The sequence below is a fragment of the Tachypleus tridentatus genome, chromosome 3, assembly GCF_004210375.1.
Source record: "Tachypleus tridentatus isolate NWPU-2018 chromosome 3, ASM421037v1, whole genome shotgun sequence".
Classification (NCBI taxonomy): domain Eukaryota; kingdom Metazoa; phylum Arthropoda; class Merostomata; order Xiphosura; family Limulidae; genus Tachypleus; species Tachypleus tridentatus.
The window spans coordinates 68038315-68058982 of NC_134827.1; the positions used below are offsets into that span (position 1 = coordinate 68038315).

Sequence of the window (20668 nt, forward strand, 5' to 3'; positions counted from 1 at the left end):
ACATAAACAAACGTAAAATTAAAGAAGCTTTACTTATGCAACAACTCAAGCCTAAAATAAACCAATACAAAGAATGACCTTTATACCTATATTATAAATAATAAAATAAATAATATAAAATTATGTATTCAAACATCTAAGCATGCCCTCTGCATTCCGACTCTCAGTTACACAGCCCCCTTCAAACATATGGTCAGCTTCCGGTCAGTTACTTCTTTCTTTCTTTGTGAACCTGACGATTACCGAAGAAGGTCGAAACGTTGTTCGCTCCTCTACGTAAAATATTTTCTCAACCCAAACGAGCCGTTTTTACATATATATTTCACTTTTGTGAATTAAATAAGAACAATCTGCTTTGTTTAGTTTTCTTCATGGATAAAACTCGTAAGGAAACAATAAAACTCAAGCAAATAATTCAAACATCAAAAATATTTTTACAATGAATTCGAAAACTAATACAAAAATATGAATGTTAAAAGTTTTTATTATTGGAATGTGCTGTTTGTTGTACTTTATAGATTATCAGTAATATATTGTTATGATTCATCTTGATTTTAAATTGTTCATTTTCTGACAGCTAGAATTTTGTATTTCAATGATATTTCTTGTTCCTGTTCTTTAAATACCATAAAACTGCTAAGATATTTTTTTGTTTATATTCAGGGAATCCTCCGATACTCGTTACCTGGTGGAGAAATTCTGTACTATTGGACAGTAGTTTCCAAATTACTGAAGACCAAGTTGTTCGAAACGATTTTACACTCCAAGAATTAACACGAAAAGATCTAATGGCTAAGTTTACCTGTCAAGCTTCGAATACTAACCTTACCTCACCAGGAGTCGCATCTGTCATTGTAGACATTAATTGTGAGTGTAATGTACTTCAGTTTGCAGTCTTAAGTTTAAAAGGAGTAAATTAGTCAAATAATCCTTGAAATTGTTACAGTATTAAGTAATAACTGATTTTTAACTGTACAAAACATATTAGGTTATGTGTTTTATTCAATGTGATATAAAATCAGGTAAGATTCGTAATTGTATGTTTTATTGTTAAACACAATCTTTGAAACATGGTCCATGGTGATAATGAACTTCTGTTTTACTAGAACCCAGATCTCATCATGTTCTTTACCTTGATATATAGACGGTGGTATATTGGTGTATTTCGCAGCAATCCAAACAAAGCCACAGCTCAGTACTGAGAGCTGATAGGAGGGACACCATGGTAATTGTAAACGTTGGCCAACACTATTTTGGTACCAAACCTAGCAGCAACTACATCTTATGTCCATACCAACGCAATGTTGAAACCCCTGTAGAAAGTACCTTAGTTGTCTCATTCACCTTCAAGCTTTTCCACTAAGCTCAAGAAGTGCTTGGAGTTGAAAACCTTATTAAAATAAAGCATGTTGTGTATAATAAAGCAAAGCTGGGTATAACAGGTATATTAACTTGTTTCGCAGGTTGAATATTTCCCATTATGTGCATTACTTAGTATTTACGAAGGGCTACAGGTCTAACACATTAGTGATGTGTTTGTGCTTGAACTAATCCCAAACGTTTTTCAGATCTGTAAATGAAGTGAATTCATGTTATCCATCGTTTACTGGTCATAGTCATAAAACACTCTGCAACTTGCGACTGTAGTGGTTAAATTGCAACCACATCTAAATATATTAATCTCAAAGAATTTACTGATAATGTGTTAATTTTGGAAGTAAAAATAACTATTAGTTAATCACGTACAGAAAGACTAATTTGTATGAAAAAAAGCTGCTAATATATCTTTTGTATATACACCCCCAAATATTGGAAAGACGTATGTAGGCTTTTGAGCAATGTAAGTATTGTCGTATTAGTGTTATTGCTGAGTTCAGACTCTTTATGGTGTGTAGGAAGATATAGTCTTTGGCAATATCTTGTTGATAAAAAGAATAGGAATAGCGAACCTTTAGATGTCACTATAAGTTGAATAAAGAGGGTCTCAGTTTCTATTTCAAGCTAAGTCGTTGCCAACATATATCCTTTGAAACACACAGCAGATATCTTATTCTGATGTTTATCTTAGCATAGCTGTCTGGTTGACAAGTGACGAGTTAAAATAATCCAATTGAATGAGTTCAAACTACATGAAAGCTACCTCATATGAATGGTTCAAGGATAGACCCTCCCTGCTACTGATGAAACTGATTCGTGATGTTTGATGTCTGGTTAACTTATAAGGAAGCCAACACCTCATACAGATTAAGTTTGTTTGCAAACAGAATGAAAACAAATGTCGTGGGAGATCAAGTGAACAGGATTGGCGATGAGTTCCTTCAGTTTTGTTCCTTACGTTCAGAACGTATATATTTACTTGGTCGTAGTCATTATCTATTTCTTCAGAACATGCTACATTGACTCGTAAAGTTTGCTCAATTATATAATGGTGTTGCACAATGAGCATTTCTAGCACACTTACAGGACATTGAGAAAAAATAATCTCATTAAATTTCAATGTTGACAAATAACCAAACTGGAAGAGAAAGATTATAATCTAGGAGTAACCATAGCTCATGTTGTCTATCATTATGAAGCATCTAGTGTTGATTTTATAATCCCTAATTGCTATATCTTGCTCCTCTCTCCAGCCAGGGAGGTCAACATTTATAATTGAGACATCTGTAAGGTCATATAATTGGTAATCTGAGATGAGTAAATAATAATATTGTTTCATTGTAATTAAAAACAGTAACCGTTGACCAGGTCTCCTTACCAAATGGCCAAGTCTACAAGACCCTGAAAAATATAAAGATCTTTATAGTCTGACAGTAACTGTCTAACTACCTAAACGAACGTAGTAAAAATATTTGGTTATAACCATGTGATGAATGATTTTGGAAAACAAAATAACAGCCGAAAGCTTACTTTGATCAGTTCCTCACACCAGGTCTGAAAAAATTCGTTATTAATGACTGTGAACAGAGAGATGGCTCCAAGTAACACTTCCATGGTATGTGTAACGTATTCCACACATCAACATCCAAAAGTTACATAGTACTTAACACAGTAAAAAAAAGTGTTATCTTGAATAAGCTGATATTAACTAATATAGTCTAGTACTTTTCATCATGAACAAGAAGCCCAGCCTATTTACATTGGTTCGTGAACTCAATTCTAGAACCATTCTATATTTTGCTTCTTTGTCACGGTCAGAATAAAAACCTAGTATTTTCAAGCATTTCTCCAAGTTTATAGATGAGACGAAAATAACGAAAATTTCAGAGAAAATGAGAAAACCAACAATGTCAATACTGTCCTACTATCATGTTGATATGACGAGGTATGCACTCAGTTGAATAGAAACCAACAATGTTAATACTGTCCTATAAACTATGCTGATATAACGAGGCATGCACTCAGTTGAATAGAAACACACAATGTCAATTATATCCTACATATCATGCTGATATCACGAGGCATGCACTCAATTCAATAGAAATCAATAATATCAATACAGTCCTACATATCATTTTGTTATGACGAGGCATGCACTCAGGTGAATAGAAACCAACAATGTCAATATTGTCCTACATATCATGTTGATATGACGAGGTATGCACTCAGTTGAACAGAAACAAACAATGTCAATACTGTCCTACATATTATGCTGATATGACAAGGCATGCACTCAGTTGAATAGAAACACACAATGTCAATTATATCCTACATATCATGCTGATATGTCGAGGCATGCACTCAGTTGAATAGAAACCTACAATGTCGATAATGTCCTACATATCATGCTGATATGACGAGGCATGCACTCAGTTGAATAGAAACCAACAATGTCAATATTCTCCTACGTATCCTGCTGATATGACGAGGCATGCACTCAGTTGAATAGAAACCAACAATGTCAATACTGTCCTACATATCATATTCTTATCACGAGGCATGCACTTAGTTGAATTGAAACCAACAATGTCAATTCTCTACTACATATCATTTTGATATGACGAGGCATGCACTTAGTTGAATAGAAACCTACAATGTAAATACTGTCCTACATATCATGTTGATATGACGAGGCATACACGCAGTTGAATAGAAACCAACAAAGTTAACATTGCCCTACATATCATGTTGATATGACGAGGCATGCACTCAGTTGAATAGAAACCAACAAAGTCAATACTGTCCTACATATCATGTTGTTATGACGAGGCATGAACTCAGTTGAAAGAAACCAACAATGTCAATACTCTCCTACATATAATGTTGATATGACAGGTATGCACTCAGTTGAATAGAAACCAACAATGTTAATACTGTCCTATATACTATGCAGATATGACGAGGCATGCGCTCAGTTGAACAGAAACCAACAATATCAATACTGTCCTACATATCATGTTGATATGACGAGGCATGCACTCAGTTGAATAGAAACCAACAAAGGTAACATTGCCATACATATCATGTTGATATGACGAGGCATGCACTCATTTGAATAGAAACCAACAATGTCAGTAGTGTCCTACATATCATGCTGATATCACGAGGCATGCAATCAGTTGAATAGAAACCAACAATGTCAATACTGTCCTTCAAATCATGTTGATATGACGAGGCATACACGCAGTTGAATAGAAACCAACAATGTCAGTACTGTCCTACATATCATCTTGATATGAGTATGCATGCACCCAGTTGAATAGAAACCAACAATGTCAATACTGTCCTACATATCATGCTGATATGACGAGGCATGCATTCAGTTTAATAGAAACCAATAATATCAATGTTGTCCTACATATCATGCTGATATGACAAGGCATGCACTCAGTTGAATAGAAACCAACAATGTCACTATTGTTCTACATATCATGTTGATATGACGAGGCATGCACTCAGTTGAATAGAAACCAACAATGTCAATACTGTCCTACATATCATGTTGATATGACGAGGCATGCACACAGTTGAATAGAAATCAACAATGTCAATAATGTCCTACATATCATGTTGATATGACGAGGCATGCACTCAGTTGTATAGAAACCAACAAAGTTAACATTGACCTACATATCATGTTGATATGACGAGGCATGCACTCAGGTGAATAGAAACCAACAATGTTAATACTGTCCTATATACTCTGCAGATATGACGAGGCATGCGCTCGTTGAATAGAAACCAACAATGTCAATACTGTCCTACATATCATGTTGATATGACGAGGCATGCACTCAGTTGAATAGAAACGAACAATGTCAATTCTCTCCTACATATCATGTTGATATGACGAGGCATGCACTCAGTTGAATAGAAACCAACAATGTCAATTCTCTCCTACATATCATTTTGATATGATGAGGCATGCACTTAGTTGAATAGAAATCAACAATGTCAATAATGTCCTACATATCATGTTGATATGACGAGGCATGCACTCAGTTGAATAGAAACGAACAATGTCAATTCTCTCCTACATATCATTTTGATATGATGAGGCATGCACTCAGTTGAATAGAAACCAACAATGTCAATATTCTCCTACATATCATGCTGATATGACGAGGCATGCACTCAGTTGAATAGAAATCAACAATGTCAGTATTGTCCTTAATATCATGCTGACATGACGAGGCATGCATTCAGTTAAATAAAAACCAACTATGTCAATTCTCTCCTACATATCATGTTGATATGACGAGGCATGCACTCAGTTCAATAGAAACCAGCAATGTCAATACTGTCCTACATATGTTGATATGACGAGGCATGCACTCAGTTGAATAGAAACGAACAATGTCAATACTGTCCTACATATCATGTTGTTATGACGAGGCATGCACTCAGTTGAATAGAAACCAACAATGTCAATACTGTCCTACATATCATGTTGTTATGACGAGGCATGCACTTAGTTGAAAAGAAACCAACTATGTAAATTCTCTCCTACATATCATGTTGTTATGACGAGGCATGCACTTAGTTGAAAAGAAACCAACAATGTCAATAATGTTCTACATATCATGTTGATATGACGAGGCATGCACTCAGTTCAATAGAAACCAGCAATGTCAATACTGTCCTACATATGTTGATATGACGAGGCATGCCCTCAGTTGAATAGAAACCAACAATGCCAATACTGTCCTACATATCATGTTGTTATGACGAGGCATGCACTTAGTTGAAAAGAACCAACTATGTCAATTCTCTCCTACATATCATGTTGATATGACGAGGCATGCACTCAGTTGAATAGAAACCAACAATGTCAATAATGTCCTACATATCATGTTGATATGACGAGGCATGCACTCAGTTGAATAGAAACGAACAATGTCAATACTGTCCTACATATCGTGTTGATATGACGAGGCATGCACTCAGTTGAATAGAAACCAACAATGTCAATACTGTCCTACATATCATGTTGTTATGACGAGGCATGCACTCGGTTGAATAGAAACCAACAATGTCAATACTGTCCTACATATCATGTTGTTATGACGAGGAATGCACTCAGTTGAATAGAAACCAACTATGTCAATTCTCTCCTACATATCATGTTGATATGAGGAGGCATGCACTCAGTTGAATAGAAACCAACAATGTCAATTCTCTCCTACATATCATTTTGATATGATGAGGCATGCACTTAGTTGAATAGAAACCAACAATGTCCATAATGTCCTACATATCATGTTGATATGACGAGGCATGCACTCAGTTGAATAGACGCGAACAACGTCAATACTGTCCTACATATCATGTTGATATGACAGGTATGCACTCAGTTGCATAGAAACCAACAATGTTAATACTGTCCTATATACTATGCAGATATGACGAGGCATGCGCTCAGTTGAATAGAAACCAACAATGTCAATACTGTCCTACATATCATGTTGATATGACGAGGCATGCACTCAGTTGAATAGAAACCAACAATGTCAATACTCTCCTACATATCATATTGATATGACGAGACATGAGCTCAGTTGAAAGAAACCAACAATGTCAATACTGTCCTACATATCATGTTGATATGACAGGTATGCACTCAGTTGAATAGAAACCAACAATGTCAATTCTCTCCTACATATCATTTTGATATGATGAGGCATGCACTCAGTTGAATAGAAATCAACAATGTCAATAATGTCCTACATATCATGTTGATATGACGAGGCATGCACTCAGTTGAATAGAAACGAACAATGTCAATTCTCTCCTACATATCATTTTGATATGATGAGGCATGCACTCAGTTGAATAGAAACCAACAATGTCAATATTCTCCTACATATCATGCTGATATGACGAGGCATGCACTCAGTTGAATAGAAATCAACAATGTCAGTATTGTCCTTAATATCATGCTGATATGACGAGGCATGCATTCAGTTGAATAAAAACAAACTATGTCAATTCTCTCCTACATATCATGTTGATATGACGAGGCATGCACTCAGTTCAATAGAAACCAGCAATGTCAATACTGTCCTACATATGTTGATATGACGAGGCATGCACTCAGTTGAATAGAAACGAACAATGTCAATACTGTCCTACATATCATGTTGTTATGACGAGGCATGCACTCAGTTGAATAGAAACCAACAATGTCAATACTGTCCTACATATCATGTTGATATGACGAGGCATGCACTCAGTTGAAAAGAAACCAACTATGTAAATTCTCTCCTACATATCATGTTGTTATGACGAGGCATGCACTTAGTTGAAAAGAAACCAACAATGTCAATAATGTTCTACATATCATGTTGATATGACGAGGCATGCACTCAGTTGAATAGAAACCAGCAATGTCAATACTGTCCTACATATGTTGATATGACGAGGCATGCCCTCAGTTGAATAGAAACCAACAATGTCAATACTGTCCTACATATCATGTTGTTATGACGAGGCATGCACTCAGTTGAAAAGAGAACCAACAATGTCAATTCTCTCCTACATATCATGTTGATATGACGAGGCATGCACTCAGTTGAATAGAAACCAACAATGTCAATAATGTCCTACATATCATGTTGATATGACGAGGCATGCACTCAGTTGAATAGAAACCAACAATGTCAATACTGTCCTACATATCATGTTGATATGACGAGGCATGCACTCAGTTGAATAGAAACCAACAATGTCAATACTGTCCTACATATCATGTTGATATGACGAGGCATGCACTCAGTTGAATAGAAACCAACAATGTCAATACTGTCCTACATATCATGTTGATATGACGAGGCATGCACTCAGTTGAATAGAAACCAACAATGTCAATTCTCTCCTACATATCATGTTGATATGACGAGGCATGCACTCAGTTGAATAGAAACCAACAATGTCAATATCTCTCCTACATATCATGTTGATATGACGAGGCATGCACTCAGTTGAATAGAAACCAACAATGTCAATACTGTCCTACATATCATGTTGATATGACGAGGCATGCACTCAGTTGAATAGAAACCAACAATGTCAATACTGTCCTACATATCATGTTGATATGACGAGGCATGCACTCAGTTGAATAGAAACCAACAATGTCAATACTGTCCTACATATCATGTTGATATGACGAGGCATGCACTCAGTTGAATAGAAACCAACAATGTCAATACTGTCCTACATATCATGTTGATATGACGAGGCATGCACTCAGTTGAATAGAAACCAACAATGTCAATACTGTCCTACATATCATGTTGATATGACGAGGCATGCACTCAGTTGAATAGAAACCAACAATGTCAATACTGTCCTACATATCATGTTGATATGACGAGGCATGCACTCAGTTGAATAGAAACCAACAATGTCAATACTGTCCTACATATCATGTTGATATGACGAGGCATGCACTCAGTTGAATAGAAACCAACAATGTCAATACTGTCCTACATATCATGTTGATATGACGAGGCATGCACTCAGTTGAATAGAAACCAACAATGTCAATACTGTCCTACATATCATGTTGATATGACGAGGCATGCACTCAGTTGAATAGAAACCAACAATGTCAATACTGTCCTACATATCATGTTGATATGACGAGGCATGCACTCAGTTGAATAGAAACCAACAATGTCAATACTGTCCTACATATCATGTTGATATGACGAGGCATGCACTCAGTTGAATAGAAACCAACAATGTCAATACTGTCCTACATATCATGTTGATATGACGAGGCATGCACTCAGTTGAATAGAAACCAACAATGTCAATACTGTCCTACATATCATGTTGATATGACGAGGCATGCACTCAGTTGAATAGAAACCAACAATGTCAATACTGTCCTACATATCATGTTGATATGACGAGGCATGCACTCAGTTGAATAGAAACCAACAATGTCAATACTGTCCTACATATCATGTTGATATGACGAGGCATGCACTCAGTTGAATAGAAACCAACAATGTCAATACTGTCCTACATATCATGTTGATATGACGAGGCATGCACTCAGTTGAATAGAAACCAACAATGTCAATACTGTCCTACATATCATGTTGATATGACGAGGCATGCACTCAGTTGAATAGAAACCAACAATGTCAATACTGTCCTACATATCATGTTGATATGACGAGGCATGCACTCAGTTGAATAGAAACCAACAATGTCAATACTGTCCTACATATCATGTTGATATGACGAGGCATGCACTCAGTTGAATAGAAACCAACAATGTCAATACTGTCCTACATATCATGTTGATATGACGAGGCATGCACTCAGTTGAATAGAAACCAACAATGTCAATACTGTCCTACATATCATGTTGATATGACGAGGCATGCACTCAGTTGAATAGAAACCAACAATGTCAATACTGTCCTACAATATATACATGTTGATATGACGAGGCATGCACTCAGTTGAATAGAAACCAACAATGTCAATACTGTCCTACATATCATGTTGATATGACGAGGCATGCACTCAGTTGAATAGAAACCAACAATGTCAATACTGTCCTACATATCATGTTGATATGACGAGGCATGCACTCAGTTGAATAGAAACCAACAATGTCAATACTGTCCTACATATCATGTTGATATGACGAGGCATGCACTCAGTTGAATAGAAACCAACAATGTCAATACTGTCCTACATATCATGTTGATATGACGAGGCATGCACTCAGTTGAATAGAAACCAACAATGTCAATACTGTCCTACATATCCTACATATCATGTTGATATGACGAGGCATGCACTCAGTTGAATAGAAACCAACAATGTCAATACTGTCCTACATATCATGTTGATATGACGAGGCATGCACTCAGTTGAATAGAAACCAACAATGTCAATACTGTCCTACATATCATGTTGATATGACGAGGCATGCACTCAGTTGAATAGAAACCAACAATGTCAATACTGTCCTACATATCATGTTGATATGACGAGGCATGCACTCAGTTGAATAGAAACCAACAATGTCAATACTGTCCTACATATCATGTTGATATGACGAGGCATGCACTCAGTTGAATAGAAACCAACAATGTCAATACTGTCCTACATATCATGTTGATATGACGAGGCATGCACTCAGTTGAATAGAAACCAACAATGTCAATACTGTCCTACATATCATGTTGATATGACGAGGCATGCACTCAGTTGAATAGAAACCAACAATGTCAATACTGTCCTACATATCATGTTGATATGACGAGGCATGCACTCAGTTGAATAGAAACCAACAATGTCAATACTGTCCTACATATCATGTTGATATGACGAGGCATGCACTCAGTTGAATAGAAACCAACAATGTCAATACTGTCCTACATATCATGTTGATATGACGAGGCATGCACTCAGTTGAATAGAAACCAACAATGTCAATACTGTCCTACATATCATGTTGATATGACGAGGCATGCACTCAGTTGAATAGAAACCAACAATGTCAATACTGTCCTACATATCATGTTGATATGACGAGGCATGCACTCAGTTGAATAGAAACCAACAATGTCAATACTGTCCTACATATCATGTTGATATGACGAGGCATGCACTCAGTTGAATAGAAACCAACAATGTCAATACTGTCCTACATATCATGTTGATATGACGAGGCATGCACTCAGTTGAATAGAAACCAACAATGTCAATACTGTCCTACATATCATGTTGATATGACGAGGCATGCACTCAGTTGAATAGAAACCAACAATGTCAATACTGTCCTACATATCATGTTGATATGACGAGGCATGCACTCAGTTGAATAGAAACCAACAATGTCAATACTGTCCTACATATCATGTTGATATGACGAGGCATGCACTCAGTTGAATAGAAACCAACAATGTCAATACTGTCCTACATATCATATGACGAGGCATGCATAGTTGAATAGAAACCAACAATGTCAATACTGTCCTACATATCATGTTGATATGACGAGGCATGCACTCAGTTGAATAGAAACCAACAATGTCAATACTGTCCTACATATCATGTTGATATGACGAGGCATGCACTCAGTTGAATAGAAACCAACAATGTCAATACTGTCCTACATATCATGTTGATATGACGAGGCATGCACTCAGTTGAATAGAAACCAACAATGTCAATACTGTCCTACATATCATGTTGATATGACGAGGCATGCACTCAGTTGAATAGAAACCAACAATGTCAATACTGTCCTACATATCATGTTGATATGACGAGGCATGCACTCAGTTGAATAGAAACCAACAATGTCAATACTGTCCTACATATCATGTTGATATGACGAGGCATGCACTCAGTTGAATAGAAACCAACAATGTCAATACTGTCCTACATATCATGTTGATATGACGAGGCATGCACTCAGTTGAATAGAAACCAACAATGTCAATACTGTCCTACATATCATGTTGATATGACGAGGCATGCACTCAGTTGAATAGAAACCAACAATGTCAATACTGTCCTACATATCATGTTGATATGACGAGGCATGCACTCAGTTGAATAGAAACCAACAATGTCAATACTGTCCTACATATCATGTTGATATGACGAGGCATGCACTCAGTTGAATAGAAACCAACAATGTCAATACTGTCCTACATATCATGTTGATATGACGAGGCATGCACTCAGTTGAATAGAAACCAACAATGTCAATACTGTCCTACATATCATGTTGATATGACGAGGCATGCACTCAGTTGAATAGAAACCAACAATGTCAATACTGTCCTACATATCATGTTGATATGACGAGGCATGCACTCAGTTGAATAGAAACCAACAATGTCAATACTGTCCTACATATCATGTTGATATGACGAGGCATGCACTCAGTTGAATAGAAACCAACAATGTCAATACTGTCCTACATATCATGTTGATATGACGAGGCATGCACTCAGTTGAATAGAAACCAACAATGTCAATACTGTCCTACATATCATGTTGATATGACGAGGCATGCACTCAGTTGAATAGAAACCAACAATGTCAATACTGTCCTACATATCATGTTGATATGACGAGGCATGCACTCAGTTGAATAGAAACCAACAATGTCAATACTGTCCTACATATCATGTTGATATGACGAGGCATGCACTCAGTTGAATAGAAACCAACAATGTCAATACTGTCCTACATATCATGTTGATATGACGAGGCATGCACTCAGTTGAATAGAAACCAACAATGTCAATACTGTCCTACATATCATGTTGATATGACGAGGCATGCACTCAGTTGAATAGAAACCAACAATGTCAATACTGTCCTACATATCATGTTGATATGACGAGGCATGCACTCAGTTGAATAGAAACCAACAATGTCAATACTGTCCTACATATCATGTTGATATGACGAGGCATGCACTCAGTTGAATAGAAACCAACAATGTCAATACTGTCCTACATATCATGTTGATATGACGAGGCATGCACTCAGTTGAATAGAAACCAACAATGTCAATACTGTCCTACATATCATGTTGATATGACGAGGCATGCACTCAGTTGAATAGAAACCAACAATGTCAATACTGTCCTACATATCATGTTGATATGACGAGGCATGCACTCAGTTGAATAGAAACCAACAATGTCAATACTGTCCTACATATCATGTTGATATGACGAGGCATGCACTCAGTTGAATAGAAACCAACAATGTCAATACTGTCCTACATATCATGTTGATATGACGAGGCATGCACTCAGTTGAATAGAAACCAACAATGTCAATACTGTCCTACATATCATGTTGATATGACGAGGCATGCACTCAGTTGAATAGAAACCAACAATGTCAATACTGTCCTACATATCATGTTGATATGACGAGGCATGCACTCAGTTGAATAGAAACCAACAATGTCAATACTGTCCTACATATCATGTTGATATGACGAGGCATGCACTCAGTTGAATAGAAACCAACAATGTCAATACTGTCCTACATATCATGTTGATATGACGAGGCATGCACTCAGTTGAATAGAAACCAACAATGTCAATACTGTCCTACATATCATGTTGATATGACGAGGCATGCACTCAGTTGAATAGAAACCAACAATGTCAATACTGTCCTACATATCATGTTGATATGACGAGGCATGCACTCAGTTGAATAGAAACCAACAATGTCAATACTGTCCTACATATCATGTTGATATGACGAGGCATGCACTCAGTTGAATAGAAACCAACAATGTCAATACTGTCCTACATATCATGTTGATATGACGAGGCATGCACTCAGTTGAATAGAAACCAACAATGTCAATACTGTCCTACATATCATGTTGATATGACGAGGCATGCACTCAGTTGAATAGAAACCAACAATGTCAATACTGTCCTACATATCATGTTGATATGACGAGGCATGCACTCAGTTGAATAGAAACCAACAATGTCAATACTGTCCTACATATCATGTTGATATGACGAGGCATGCACTCAGTTGAATAGAAACCAACAATGTCAATACTGTCCTACATATCATGTTGATATGACGAGGCATGCACTCAGTTGAATAGAAACCAACAATGTCAATACTGTCCTACATATCATGTTGATATGACGAGGCATGCACTCAGTTGAATAGAAACCAACAATGTCAATACTGTCCTACATATCATGTTGATATGACAGGCATGCACTCAGTTGAATAGAAACCAACTATGTCAATTCTCTCCTACATATCATGTTGATATGACGAGGCATGCACTCAGTTGAATAGAAACCAACACTGTCAATAATGTCCTACATATCATGTTGATATGACGAGGCATGCACTCAGTTGAATAGAAACGAACAATGTCAATACTGTCCTACATATCGTGTTGATATGACGAGGCATGCACTCAGTTGAATAGAAACGAACAATGTCAATACTGTCCTACATATCATGTTGTTATGACGAGGCATGCACTCAGTTGAATAGAAACCAACAATGTCAATACTGTCCTACATATCATGTTGATATGACGAGGCATGCACTCTCTTGAATAGAAACCAACAATGTTAATACTGTCCTATATACTATGCAGATATGACGAGGCAGGCGCTCAGTTGAATAGAAACCAACAATGTCAATACTGTCCTACATATCATGTTGATATGACGAGGCATGCACTCAGTTGAATAGAAACCAACAACATCAATACTGTCCTACATATCATGTTGATATGACGAGGCATGCACTCAGTGGAATATAAACCAACAATGTCAATAATGTCCTACATATCATGTTGATATGACGAGGCATGCACTCAGTTGAATAGACGCGAACAACGTCAATACTGTCCTACATATCATGTTGATATGACAGGTATGCACTCAGTTGCATAGAAACCAACAATGTTAATACTGTCCTATATACTATGCAGATATGACGAGGCATGCGCTCAGTTGAATAGAAACCAACAATGTCAATACTGTCCTACATATCATGTTGATATGACGAGGCATGCACTCAGTTGAATAGAAACCAACAATGTCAATACTCTCCTACATATCATATTGATATGACGAGGCATGAGCTCAGTTGAAAGAAACCAACAATGTCAATACTGTCCTACATATCATGTTGATATGACAGGTATGCACTCAGTTGAATAGAAACCAACAATGTTAATACTGTCCTATATACTCTGCAGATATGACGAGGCATGCGCTCGTTGAATAGAAACCAACAATGTCAATACTGTCCTACATATCATGTTGATATGACGAAGCATGCACTCAGTTGAATAGAAACCAACAACGTCAATAATGTCCTACATATCATGTTGATATGACAGGTATGCACTCAGTTGAATAGAAACCAACAATCTTAATTATGTCCTACATATCATGTTGATATGACGAGGCATGCACTCAGTTGAATAGAAACCAACAATGTCAATACTGTCCTACATATCATGTTGATATGACAGGTATGCACTCAGTTGAATAGAAACCAACAATGTTAATACTGTCCTATATACTCTGCAGATATGACGAGGCATGCGCTCGTTGAATAGAAACCAACAATGTCAATACTGTCCTACATATCATGTTGATATGACGAGGCATGCACTCAGTTGAATAGAAACCAACAATGTCAATACTGTCCTACATATCATGTTGATATGACGAGGCATGCACTCAGTGGAATATAAACCAACAATGTCAATAATGTCCTACATATCATGTTGATATGACGAAGCATGCACTCAGTTGAATAGAAACCAACAATGTCAATACTGTCCTACATATCATGTTGATATGACGAGGCATGCACTCAGTTGAATAGAAACCAACAATGTCAATACTGTCCTACATATCATGTTGTTATGACGAGGCATGCACTTAGTTGAAAAGAAACCAACTATGTCAATTCTCTCCTACATATCATGTTGTTATGACGAGGAATACACTCAGTTGAATAGAAACCAACTATGTCAATTCTCTCCTACATATCATTTTGATATGATGAGGCATGCACTTAGTTGAATAGAAACCAACAATGTCCATAATGTCCTACATATGTTGATATGACGAGGCATGCACTCAGTTGAATAGACGCGAACAACGTCAATACTGTCCTACATATCATGTTGATATGACAGGTATGCACTCAGTTGCATAGAAACCAACAATGTTAATACTGTCCTATATACTATGCAGATATGACGAGGCATGCGCTCAGTTGAATAGAAACCAACAATGTCAATACTGTCCTACATATCATGTTGATATGACGAGGCATGCACTCAGTTGAATAGAAACCAACAATGTCAATACTCTCCTACATATCATATTGATATGACGAGGCATGAGCTCAGTTGAAAGAAACCAACAATGTCAATACTGTCCTACATATCATGTTGATATGACAGGTATGCACTCAGTTGAATAGAAACCAACAATGTTAATACTGTCCTATATACTCTGCAGATATGACGAGGCATGCGCTCGTTGAATAGAAACCAACAATGTCAATACTGTCCTACATATCATGTTGATATGACGAGGCATGCACTCAGTTGAATAGAAACCAACAACGTCAATACTGTCCTACATATCATGTTGATATGACAGGTATGCACTCAGTTGAATAGAAACCAACAATGTTAATACTGTCCTATATACTCTGCAGATATGACGAGGCATGCGCTCGTTGAATAGAAACCAACAATGTCAATACTGTCCTACATATCATGTTGATATCACGAGGCATGCACTCAGTAGTATAGAAACCAACAACGTCAATACTGTCCTACATCTCATGTTGATATGACGAGGCATGCACTCAGTGGAATATAAACCAACAATGTCAATAATGTCCTACATATCATGTTGATATGACGAAGCATGCACTCAGTTGAATAGAAACCAACAATGTCAATACTGTCCTACATATCATGTTGATATGACGAGGCATGCACTCAGTTGAATAGAAACCAACAATGTCAATACTGTCCTACATATCATGTTGTTATGACGAGGCATGCACTTAGTTGAAAAGAAACCAACTATGTCAATTCTCTCCTACATATCATGTTGATATGACGAGGCATGCACTCAGTTGAATAGAAACCAACAATATCAATAATGTTCTACATATCATGTTGATATGACGAGGCATGCACTCAGTTCAATAGAAACAAGCAATGTCAATACTGTCCTACATATCATGTTGATATGACGAGGCATGCACTCAGTTGAATAGAAACCAACAATTTCAATACTGTCCTACATATCATGTTGATATGACGAGGCATGCACTCAGTAGTATAGAAACCAACAACGTCAATACTGTCCTACATCTCATGTTGATATGACGAGGCATGCACTCAGTGGAATATAAACCAACAATGTCAATAATGTCCTACATATCATGTTGATATGACAGATATGCACTCAGTTGAATAGAAACCAACAATGTTAATACTGTCTTATATACTCTGCAAATATGACGAGGCATGCGCTCAGTTGAATAGAAACCAACAATGTCAATACTGTCCTACATATCATGTTGATATGACGCGGCATGTACTCAGTTGAATAGAAACCAACAACGTCAATACTGTCCTACATATCATGTTGATATGACAGGTATGCACTCAGTTCCATAGAAACCAACAATGTTAATACTGTCCTATATACTATGCAGATATGACGAGGCATGCGCTCACTTGAATAGAAACCAACAATGTCAATACTGTCCTATATACTCTGCAGATATGACGAGGCATGCACTCAGTTCAATAGAAACCAGCAATGTCAATACTGTCCTACATATGTTGATATGACGAGGCATGCCCTCAGTTGAATAGAAACCAGCAATGTCAATACTGTCCTACATATGTTGATATGACGAGGCATGCCCTCAGTTGAATAGAAACCAACAATGTCAATACTGTCCTACATATCATGTTGTTATGACGAGGCATGCACTTAGTTGAAAAGAACCAACTATGTCAATTCTCTCCTACATATCATGTTGATATGACGAGGCATGCACTCAGTTGAATAGAAACCAACACTGTCAATAATGTCCTACATATCATGTTGATATGACGAGGCATGCACTCAGTTGAATAGAAACGAACAATGTCAATACTGTCCTACATATCGTGTTGATATGACGAGGCATGCACTCAGTTGAATAGAAACGAACAATGTCAATACTGTCCTACATATCATGTTGTTATGACGAGGCATGCACTCAGTTGAATAGAAACCAACAATGTCAATACTGTCCTACATATCATGTTGATATGACGAGGCATGCACTCTCTTGAATAGAAACCAACAATGTTAATACTGTCCTATATACTATGCAGATATGACGAGGCAGGCGCTCAGTTGAATAGAAACCAACAATGTCAATACTGTCCTACATATCATGTTGATATGACGAGGCATGCACTCAGTTGAATAGAAACCAACAACATCAATACTGTCCTACATATCATGTTGATATGACGAGGCATGCACTCAGTGGAATATAAACCAACAATGTCAATAATGTCCTACATATCATGTTGATATGACGAGGCATGCACTCAGTTGAATAGAAACCAACAATGTCAATACTGTCCTACATATCATGTTGTTATGACGAGGCATGCACTTAGTTGAAAAGAACCAACTATGTCAATTCTCTCCTACATATCATGTTGATATGACGAGGCATGCACTCAGTTGAATAGAAACCAACACTGTCAATAATGTCCTACATATCATGTTGATATGACGAGGCAGGCGCTCAGTTGAATAGAAACCAACAATGTCAATACTGTCCTACATATCATGTTGATATGACGAGGCATGCACTCAGTTGAATAGAAACCAACAACATCAATACTGTCCTACATATCATGTTGATATGACGAGGCATGCACTCAGTGGAATATAAACCAACAATGTCAATACTGTCCTACATATCATGTTGTTATGACGAGGCATGCACTTAGTTGAAAAGAACCAACTATGTCAATTCTCTCCTACATATCATGTTGATATGACGAGGCATGCACTCAGTTGAATAGAAACCAACACTGTCAATAATGTCCTACATATCATGTTGATATGACGAGGCATGCACTCAGTTGAATAGAAACGAACAATGTCAATACTGTCCTACATATCGTGTTGATATGACGAGGCATGCACTCAGTTGAATAGAAACGAACAATGTCAATACTGTCCTACATATCATGTTGTTATGACGAGGCATGCACTCAGTTGAATAGAAACCAACAATGTCAATACTGTCCTACATATCATGTTGATATGACGAGGCATGCACTCTCTTGAATAGAAACCAACAATGTTAATACTGTCCTATATACTATGCAGATATGACGAGGCAGGCGCTCAGTTGAATAGAAACCAACAATGTCAATACTGTCCTACATGTCATGTTGATATGACGAGGCATGCACTCAGTTGAATAGAAACCAACAACATCAATACTGTCCTACATATCATGTTGATATGACGAGGCATGCACTCAGTGGAATATAAACCAACAATGTCAATAATGTCCTACATATCATGTTGATATGACGAGGCATGCACTCAGTTGAATAGAAACCAACAATCTTAATACTGTCCTACATATCATGTTGATATGACGAGGCATGCACTCAGAGTAATAGAAACCAACAATGTCAATACTGTCCTACATATCATGTTATGACGAGGCATGCACTTAGTTGAAAAGAAACCAACTATGTCAATTCTCTCCTACATATCATGTTGATATGACGAGGCATGCACTCAGTTGAATAGAAACCAACAATGTCAATAATGTTCTACATATCATGTTGATATGACGAGGCATGCACTCAGTTCAATAGAAACCAGCAATGTCAATACTGTCCTACATATGTTGATATGACGAGGCATGCCCTCAGTTGAATAGAAACCAACAATGTCAATACTGTCCTACATATCATGTTGTTATGACGAGGCATGCACTTTGTTGAAAAGAACCAACTATGTCAATTCTCTCCTACATATCATGTTGATATGACGAGGCATGCACTCAGTTGAATAGAAACCAACAATGTCAATACTGTCCTACATATCATGTTGATATGACGAGGCATGCACTCAGTTGAATAGAAACCAACAATGTCAATACTGTCCTACATATCATGTTGATATGACGAGGCATGCACTCAGTTGAATAGAAACCAACAATGTCAATACTGTCCTACATATCATGTTGATATGACGAGGCATGCACTCAGTTGAATAGAAACCAACAACGTCAATACTGTCCTACATGTCATGTTGATATGACGAGGCATGCACTCAGTGGAATATAAACCAACAATTTCAATAATGTCCTACATATCATGTTGATATGACGAGGCATGCACTCAGTTGAATAGAAACCAACAATCTTAATACTGTCCTACATATCATGTTGATATGACGAGGCATGCACTCAGTTGAATAGAAACCAACAATGTCAATAATGTCCTACATATCATGCTGATATGACAAGGCATGCAGTGAGTTTAATAGAAACCGATAATGTCAATGTTTCCTACATATCATGCTGATATGACAAGTCATGCACTCAGTTGAATAGAAACGAACAATGTCACTATTGTCCTTCATATCAT

At 37.1% G+C, this 20668-nt stretch overlaps 1 protein-coding gene across 6 annotated transcripts in view; it reads left to right on the forward strand.

The window, feature by feature from the left end:
* Positions 1 to 20668, forward strand: part of LOC143247047 (nephrin-like) — an 85163-nt gene that overhangs the window by 27090 nt on the left and 37405 nt on the right. For all 6 annotated transcript variants that reach the window (XM_076494375.1, XM_076494374.1, XM_076494378.1 and 3 more), the window contains one exon: positions 664 to 867. In XM_076494375.1, coding sequence (XP_076350490.1) covers positions 664 to 867 — 204 coding nt within the window. The remainder of the gene's footprint in view (positions 1 to 663; positions 868 to 20668) is intronic.